Raw genomic sequence first — 9,803 nt, forward strand, 5'->3', positions numbered from 1 at the left:
AAAGATGGTGACATGGAGTCTTTTCCTTTACCTTATATCCTTTTTTTTTTTTTTTGAATGCCTAAACGGTTAAGTTTTTTCGATAAAGAAAGATCAGGAAGGGAAGAAATAAGAAAGAAAACTATTGTTATGTTACGAAGCTTATGGTGACAAGCAAAAAGAATAGACAACACAGGATTAAAAATTGGACGAACTCAACAATTTATTTTCGAATAAATAACACAGAATAATAACGAGCTGTCATTGGGGTGAAGATGGCAGAATGTTGTTGTTGTTGTTGTTGTTGTTATAAAGCGCGACGATCCCTTCGTTGTAGTAGTAGTAGTAGCGGTGCTGGTTATGATGATGTGTTAATGGCGATAGTTGTTGTTTATAAGGCGCGACGAAGCCTCCGTTTGTAGTAGTAGTAGTAGCAGCAGTGCTGGTTATAATGCTGTGTCAATGGCAATAGTTGTTGTTGTTTACAAGGCACGACGAAGCCTCCGTTGTAGTAGTAGTAGCAGCAGTGCTGGTTAAAATGCTGTGTTAATGGCGATAGTTGTTGTTGTTTACAAGGCGCGACGAAGCCTCCGTTGTAGTAGTAGTAGCAGCAGTGCTGGTTATAATGCTGTGTTAATGGCGATAGTTGTTGTTTACAAGGCGCGACGAAGCCTCCGTGTGTAGTAGTAGTAGCAGCAGTGCTGGTTATAATGCTGTGTCAATGGCGATAGTTGTTGTTTACAAGGCGCGACGAAGCCTCCGTTATAGTAGTAGTAGCAGCAGTGCTGGTTATAATGCTGTGTTAATGGCGATAGTTGTTGTTGTTTACAAGGCGCGACGAAGCCTCCGTTGTAGTAGTAGTAGCAGCAGTGCTGGTTATAATGCTGTGTTAATGGCGATAGTTGTTGTTGTTATAAGGTGCGACGAAGCCTCCGTTGTAGTAGTATTGGTCGCGACAGCCGTAGCGTTGTAGTGATGGCGAGGCTGGCGGTCCTTCTTCTGTCTTTTCCTTGGCTTCGCTAAATATAGCAAGCATGCAGACATAGTTGTAGACAATGGTCAGTGATGAAGAAATTGCCCCCAGGTCGAGAAAACTGTGTTTCTTTTGAGTTGTTATTTTCGCTACGGTGTGTAAGGCATCTAAGCGTTCTGCCCGTAATTTCGTGGAGGTAACCATGATCATGTGCCTCGACTTTGGTGCCATGGCAGCGATCGTAGAGTGAATCCCTACGTAGTCAATTTCTCCCCAAAGCGGTCAGGAATCATGAAACTTGAGTGGTGGTCGTCACGGTGACACGTGGCAGACAGTATGACGGCATCCTCAAGTCAAAACGAGATCTAAATCATAACATCATAACAGCTCCCCCAGATCTCATTTTGACTTGAATTGTCCAGTGCGGTCATAGTTGCATGTGTGAATGGAATCAATCCATGATGAAATCCTTAAATCGTTAAGGAAGCTGGCCTCGTGTTGACCGATTCCGAATCAGGTCTGATCTGTATCCCGACGGTAGTCGAGGGGTTTCTATGTATATGGGGTCCTGCAACGCTCTGTGTGCCCCTGCCTTGGGTGGAGGTGTTGTCTCTTCGGTAGATTGACGAGTTGGGTAGGGTAGAGGAGGTAGATTGGGGGACAAATGTTTTGGTCGTGGTATTAATCGGCGGACATGTGCCCGGTGAACCCATTCACTCTCGCCGTCATCATTTTTTATCTGGATCACCATGCTGTTGGTCTTAGCAACTTCGAAGGTACCGATCCAGGGTAGGTGAGATGCGTGAGTAATAGCTGATTGAGGCTGGTGGATTAGTACCTTGTCACCGACTTGTATTGGTTCCTTATTCATGTCCTTGTCTAAATTTGGGTTTTGGGCGTGGTCAGCTTCATTGTTGGCCAGCGCGACGTGTTGATGAACTTGTCTTAACAGGGCATTGACCTGCATGCCGTAAGCCGTGGGGCTGTGGTTTGTGATACTGTTGTCGGGTAATCTTGGTAAACCAATGTTGGGCTGCTGACCAGTGATTATATAGTGTTGTGACGCTCCAGTGGCACTGTTGATGGTAGCATTCATTGATGAGATGACGGATTCGAGGACATCGGTCCACTCACAGTCTCTATCTTCGCACAGCATGTATATGGCGTTTTTCATCGTGCGGTGCTGTCGTTCAATGTTGCCTGAGCTTTGTGGTCGCCAGGCACAATGTAATTCCTGCGTGATTGATGTGAGTTGGCAAAAGATCCTGTATACTTCCCCCGTGAAGTGGGTTCCGCGATCGGATGAAACAATGCGTGGTATTTCCCGGTGTCGAAGGAAGAAACTAAATTCCATGGGCAGCATCGATCGCACAATCTCTGGAACACGGCACAGCCGTAAGGTGTCTACTGAAACTGTCCAGCATGGTTAGGATGTAGCATTTTCCCTTTGAAATTGGCATCGTGACGAAATCAATGTAGATGATTTCGAACGGTCTTTCTCCACGTTTGCAGTGTCCGGTGGGCCAGACCTTGCGTTTGCCATAGTTACCCTTCCGCTTGGCACATGTTTTGCAGGAGTTGACATACGTCTTAATGTCATGGTCCTTGCATTCCCACCAGTAGCCGGATAGATGTTCGCGCATGCGGGCGATACCTGAATGATTGACGCAGTCATGGGCCTGATGCAGGTACTTGGGACGGAGTTTGTATGGTATGACCAGTTTTGGGGAATGATTGTTGTCCCTAATCATCAAGACAGATGTGCCGGGCTCCAGGTAGAACTGGTGGATGTATTTGTTGAGTATGGGGGCCCGATGGTCATCGGGGTCGATGTTACAGTTTTTGCTGGAGTTATTCGTCTGGAGGGTTTTGATGATTCTCGACAGTGTGTTGTCTGTGCATTGTTCAGCAGCGATATTGATATGGTCGCAATTGTATTTTGTGAGGATGGTCGATGCGGAGTGATAGGCAAAGAACGCATCCACAATATTCTTGTGGTGGCGGGTGTTCTGAGGTGTGTGTGTTTCGGGGATGAGCATTGATCCATCAATTTCGTCCATACACCAAGATGGGATGTAAATGCGTAGGTCCGAACCCTGGATTCTGAATGTTTTGCCTGCAGGGTTGGCGTCAGCTGGTGTGTTATTTTTTCTTTGGCCATGACTTCTGCTGAGCATGTCAGCCCAGACATTGGATTCGCCCTCCACAAATTCCAGGACGAATTTATAGCATGCGATCTCTTCCTGCCATCTGCGGATTTTGGCATTGTTGAATACCCGCTGATCCAGATAGGTTAGTGATCTGTGATCGGTGAAGATGACGAAGGGGCGGCTGTGCAGGAAGTAGTGGAATTTTGCTATGGCCCACTTTATTGCGTATGCCTCGCGTTCAGTTGTGGACCAGTTTTGTTCCGTGGTGTTAAATATGTGTGAAGCGACTGCTATGATCTTCTTCTTTCCCCTGTCATCTTCTTGCATTAGGATGGCCCCACATGCGGTGTCACTCGCATCAGTGGTGAGCGTGAAGAGTTGATCAAAGTCAGGGAATGAAATGACAGGAGACGAGGACAGTCGTTTCTTTATCTTATTAAAGGCCTTGTCCGCCTGCTCAGTCCATGCAAATGGTTTGCCAGCCCTATTCAGTTCATGGATGGGGGTCATGATGCTGGAAAATGTGTCCGACCTGATTTGTACCTGTACCCGTGTCTCCAGGAATTGCCGTATCCACACTAAACGACCTATGAGGCCTTGCAGTTCCTTTTTTGTTGTTGGAGGCTTCATTTCTATGATGGCGCGGACGTATTCGGGGTCGGCCTTGAAACCCTTGCTATTTACGATGCGACCGAGGAATTTTGCTTCATTCGCGAGGAAGGTACATTTATCCGGATTCAATTTTAGTCCAAATTTACGTAGGGCGGTGAATAGTTGCTCCAGTGCCAGTATGTATCCTTCAAATGTTTTGGCGTGGACTAGGTTGTCGTCAATGTACGAGGATATGTTGGTGCGAGATGTAACAGTGGCCAAGGCTTCAGCTATGCAGCGGGAGAAGATTTGTCCGGCAGATGTGAGACCAAAGGCGAGTCGTGTGTATTGGTAGCATTTGCCCTTCCATGTGAATGCAGTTTTGTGTCGATCACGCTCGTCGATAGCGATCTGCCAATAGCCACTGCGAAGATCAAGGGATGCAAAATATTTATTTACTTCGCCGATTCTGTGGAACAGGTGGTCAATCGTAGGTATGGGGTAGGGGTCGAGATCGACTAGGACCTTGTTGAGTGTTACTTTGAAGTTGGCAACTACCCGGATTACCCCGTTCTTCTTGCGAACGGCAAATACAGGGCTATTAAAACCCTTGGGGTCCTTGCATGGTTCGATGATCTCTCTGGCGGCCATGTGCATCAGCCTCGAGAGCCTGGGCGATTGGGTGTTGCTTCTGACAGCGGGATTGGCCATTGGTTGGTATTCGAACTGGTCTGATGAAGGTACCCTTTTCTCCCTTTTCGGTACCCATGATGTTGGCGAAGCGGATTATTAAGTCTGCTGTGGCTTCCAGTTTGTCGCGGTTTGGATGGTTGGGCAATGCCACACCCACATTACTCTGTAGCCAGTGTAGTTTTTCATTTAGTGTCTTGAAGCTGGGCTGTGTGAGTCTAGTGGGATGATCGATGGTGTGGGCTCCAAATGTGGTATCATTAGCTGGTATCTTCTGTGTAAGAGCTGGTAGTATTGCTGCCGTGTGAGTTATCGGAGTGGACGCGAGCGTGTGTCTGAATTCGATCGTTGATTTTTGGTGGTTGATTGTGAAGGAGTCTAATGTGCTGTGACCAAGGATGCTTTGGCCGATCAGGATTGGAGATATAGCGGATGTTATCAGCATGTTGATCCCGTCGAACCTGGGTGAATCGTGGTTGCCGATGGCGATGCCACAATTAAGTTCGCCAAGGATATGGATGCTGCCGTTTATGCCTCTCACATGCACATTGGATGGCGTTATTCGACGTCTGATCTCTTTGGGTATTCGAGATACTGGCATAATGCAAGTGGAGCAGCCTGAGTCCAACATAGATATGTCCGAGAACGTAGCTCTCTCGATCATGAAATGTGTGTTGACGAAAGGTGACTTCTGTGCCGAGTGTTGATGAAAGTTAAATATGTGATGGTGAGTCTGTTGGACCACGGGGTGAGCCATCACATCTCGCCTGGTCCGTATTGAAAATCCTCAGCCATGGTAGTGGGGAGAGTATCTTCCGGTGGCATATCCTCGTCGTCTGTTGCGATATATGCCTGGGCACGAGGTGGGTGCCGGTACCGACAGTTGCGTCCATGGAAGCATGCATAGCCTTTCATGTAGTTTTGGCAGATCTCAGCATCCTGATTTTGTTCATCGTCCCTGCGCATCTGAAAATGGCCGCGAGTGCCAGTGGGTTTGGTGTTGCGCGGTGTTGTGGTATCTTTCCTTTCCTGTGGGCGGAGTGTTTGCCTGTTCACATTGTGTTCAGTTCGCCTGGTCCTTTGATCAGATTGTTGTGGCCTGTTTGCGTAGTACGCGATGGGACTATCATTAATTTCATCATCCGTTTTGACACCACAGTCGATGTACCGCTGTGCATCACTAGCTATCCCACCCGCCGTATAATGCTTATCCATTGTTTTGACGATGTGTGGGTATAAGCTCGGTGTCCAGGCTTTCACCTTCTCACTCATTAGCATTGCACCCATGAGAGAGAAGACAGTATCTGCAGGTATTTCCCATGAGTGGTCCGACTTAAATTTTGCCTTTATGTGTACTGCAGCCTCTCTAATCGTGTTTTCCAGTCGGCTGGCGAAATCTGTCAATCTCTCCCCATCTCGACGCTGCAAATCCCAAGCCCGGCTGAGGTGCTGGAAGTTCGTCATTTGGCTGCCGTGGGTCGTTATGAGGTATGCTTTGAGTTGCTCGAAGGTAGATGTGTCGTGTTGGGAGTCCGTCATTTGCTGGAATATCCCTTCGTTCAGAAGCTGTTTGCAGATTCTGACAAACTCTTTTTCGATACTAGGGTGTGTACTGATTTCCGGCTTGACGTGTATCATGTATGTTTTGTTTACATCCGTGATGAAGCGGTTAACATCGTTCCCGGGGTTGAACTTTTTTATATCCTTTACCATTTCGTGTATGGCCTGTAATCTGATCATCAGATTGTAGTCGTTGTTATCGGCTTTGGGCGTGTCGGTTAAGGTGGTCGATTTGAGGGTGGAGAGCATAATCTCTAGGTCCGCTTTTATTTCGGTGATAAGGGCCTCGTCTGGTCGTGATGTACTCGATTTTAGCTGGAGGAGTGCCGACTTCTGGTCTCTGATAAAACTGAGAAGTTCGTTACGGGTGCACCCTGAGTAGTCCATTCTACCTGTCGCACGCTTCTGACACCAGTTGTTATGTTACGAAGCGTATGGTGACAAGCAAAAAGAATAGACAACACAGGATTAAAAATTGGACGAACTCAACAATTTATTTTCGAATAAATAACACAGAATAATAACGAGCTGTCGTTGGGGTGAAGATGGCAGAATGTTGTTATTGTTGTTGTTGTTGTTGTTATAAAGCGCGACGATCCCTTCGTTGTAGTAGTAGTAGCAGCGGTGCTGGTTATGATGCTGTGTTAATGGCGATAGTTGTTGTTGTTTATAAGGCGCGACGAAGCCTCCGTTTGTAGTAGTAGTAGTAGCAGCAGTGCTGGTTATAATGCTGTGTCAATGGCGATAGTTGTTGTTGTTTACAAGGCGCGACGAAGCCTCCATTTGTAGTAGTAGCAGCAGTGCTGGTTAAAATGCTGTGTTAATGGCGATAGTTGTTGTTGTTTACAAGGCGCGACGAAGCCTCCGTTGTAGTAGTAGTAGCAGCAGTGCTGGTTATGATGCTGTGTTAATGGTGATAGTTGTTGTTTACAAGGCGCGACGAAGCCTCCGTTGTAGTAGTAGTAGCAGCAGTGCTGGTTATAATGCTGTGTTAATGGCGATAGTTGTTGTTGTTTACAAGGCGCGACGAAGCCTCCGTTGTAGTAGTAGTAGCAGCAGTGCTGGTTATAATGCTGTGTTAATGGCGATAGTTGTTGTTTACAAGGTGCGACGAAGCCTCCGTTGTAGTAGTAGTAGCAGCAATGCTGGTTATAATGCTGTGTTAATGGCGATAGTTGTTGTTGTTTACAAGGCGCGACGAAGCCTCCGTTGTAGTAGTAGTAGCAGCAGTGCTGGTTATAATGCTGTGTTAATGGCGATAGTTGTTGTTGTTATAAGGCGCGACGAAGCCTCCGTTGTAGTAGTAGTAGTATTGGTCACGACAGCCGTAGCGTTGTAGTGATGGCGAGGCTGGCGGTCCTTCTTCTGTCTTTTCCTTGGCTTCGCTAAATATAGCAAGCATGCGGACGTAGTTGTAGACAATGGTCAGTGATGAAGAAATTGCCCCCAGGTCGAGAAAACTGTGTTTCTTTTGAGTTGTTATTTTCGCTACGGTGTGTAAGGCATCTAAGCGTTCTGCCCGTAATTTCGTGGAGGTAACCATGATCATGTGCCTCGACTTTGGTGCCATGGCAGCGATCGTAGAGTGAATCCCTACGTAGTCAATTTCTCCCCAAAGCGGTCAGGAATCATGAAACTTGAGTGGTGGTCGTCATGGTGACACGTGGCAGACAGTATGACGGCGTCCTCAAGTCAAAACGAGATCTAAATCATAACATCATAACACTATATAAGAAAAAACTCGCACAGAGATGAATGAGAACGAGGCACGAGGCACTGGTGCTCTTAAAGTGTGTGTCCCTTGTCAAAAAAGAGCCCGGTCTGAAGACAGAACACGCATATACATGTACACAAATATCTAGTTTGAGACAGTTTTGCAAGGTAGAACAAATTTGCTTGATTATGACAATATTGCCCTGTTTTTAAAAAATCATTTTAATTATGTAGGTGACATGTTTTTAAAAAATCATTTTAATTACGTGCAGGTGACATATTTTTAATAAATCATTTTAATTACGTAGGTGACATTTTTTTAAAAAATGATTTTAATTACATGCAGTTGGCATGTTTTTAAAAAATCATTTTAATTACATGCAGCTGACATGTTTTTAAAAAATCATTTTAATTACGTGCAGTGCAGCTATGTTCTTTGCTCACACGTTATCTAAGCTATTTTTTTTCTTATTCTATTGAGAGGAAGAGACTATCTCCAAACTTCTTAAAAATAGTAGTTATGAACTTAAACTAAGTGTAATACTTAGTTTATTTATATATTTTTTAAATTTATTCTTTTATTTATTTTTTATTTTATTTCATTTTTGTTTTTAAAAGAAGGTAGAAAAGGTACTTGTGGATGCATTTTTCAGCACCCTAAATCTCTCGATTCCCCTATTTTGTCTTTCAATCGTCATCTCAAATGAATGGGCGGTGTTTCTGACAAAGGAGGAAGAAGACACTTGGGCAGTAGTTTTGTGTGAGTAATAACTAGAGATTACTGAATTCTCTTTCCATTCTTGTTGCAATGTGACTAATAAAAGTGCTGGAAGTAGACGCTTTCCTTGGCTGATGTTATTTGCCTGATAGTTAGGGACCTGGACCTTGCAATAACTTCTGAGGAGGTTGTCTTATCAGCAGGTGCAAAATACAGAGGTTGCAATAGCTGCTGGTTGGACCTCTTAATGCCATATTAGTGGGATCTGCTACAGCTTTTCCTTTTTAGTGGTCTACAAAATCTTATTTCTTAACTAATTCTTTCATCCCTATTCTCTCTCTCTCTCTCTCTCTCTCTCTCTCTCTCTCTCTCTCTCTCTCTCTCTCTCTCTCTCTCTCGATAGCTCTGCTGATCTCTTCCACAAACGACGCAACCTATAAAAAATTCCAATTAACAATCAAGAGAAAAGCCAAAACCACAATTTCCAATGTGGACCCCACTACAAGGTCTCTTTCTCTAACAGCAGGGGTCTACGTTTCAACTTTCCAAAAGTTGAAATCCAATTGTGGGGGACCAAACCTGATCTCTTGTTCTTGTCTGAAACTAGCCGATTTCTTCATCAAAGGCTATTCTAACTTCATATCTAAATCTGACCATTAAGCTTGCCATGGACATGGAATATGTGTTTACATCAAGGAATACCTTCCCTTGTGGCAGGAACATCTTCAAATATCACTACATGTGCTTTAGAATACCGCTTATTCATAGCACATTTATATTTGCCTTCTACCATCCTCACAATGATGAGTATCACTACACAAATGGATCTTATGCTGTTTGCTTATCCATCAGCAAACATTCACGTCTGTGCAAATTTTAATGTTCACAATATTGAATGGTTATTCACCCAAATAAAATGGATAACAAAGGGAGATTTTGTCATAATTTCTCCCTAACACCATGCCTTGAACTGTGCTCATCCTCAGTTCTGTCTCAGCTAGTATCCTCAGTTCACTCTATTGTCACAACAAAGATAAAAACAAAGTATAACAAAATCCCAAATATCCCTCCCCATCAAACAGTGTATTGATAGTCGATGGCTGACTGTTTCTGAACATTCATATCGGAACTACCACTACACTATGTTTAATAAGAATGCATCCGATATCGTATCTGACTTAACTGATTGGTTAACTATCAGCATAGATAGCTACATAATCTCCAAAATATTCCAACAGAAACCGAACAGCCAGCCTTTGTACACTTCTGAATGTGATGCCAGCATGGCACACAGGAACCACTACTTCAATTGCTTTAAATGCAATAGGAGTTTTAAAACTAAAGTTGCTTACAGAACTGCCAGCAAATCACTGCAAAAGAATTATAGAAAATGTGAGAATGTCATATTTTCAGTCCATCAAATCCAAAG

General features: G+C 44.5%; 1 protein-coding gene across 1 annotated transcript; it reads left to right on the top strand.

Annotated features, from left to right (window-relative positions):
- Positions 1 to 346: 346 nt before the first annotated feature.
- Positions 347 to 7,669, top strand: LOC145268198 (uncharacterized). Its single transcript, XM_080123455.1, has 2 exons — positions 347 to 948; positions 6,496 to 7,669. The coding sequence occupies exon 2, from the start codon at positions 6,767 to 6,769 to the stop codon at positions 7,280 to 7,282; it is 516 nt and encodes a 171-aa protein (XP_079979581.1). The 5' UTR covers positions 347 to 948; positions 6,496 to 6,766; the 3' UTR covers positions 7,283 to 7,669.
- The last annotated feature ends 2,134 nt before the right edge of the window (positions 7,670 to 9,803 follow it).

This window comes from Euprymna scolopes, chromosome 43, assembly GCF_053919585.1.
Source record: "Euprymna scolopes isolate OS-2025 chromosome 43, ASM5391958v1, whole genome shotgun sequence".
Lineage (NCBI taxonomy): Eukaryota > Metazoa > Mollusca > Cephalopoda > Sepiida > Sepiolidae > Euprymna > Euprymna scolopes.

Coding starts and splice junctions, on each gene's coding strand:
- LOC145268198 (XM_080123455.1), top strand. CDS start 6,767: ATGGCGATAGTTGTTGTTGTTTACAAGGCGCGACGAAGCCTCCGTTGT.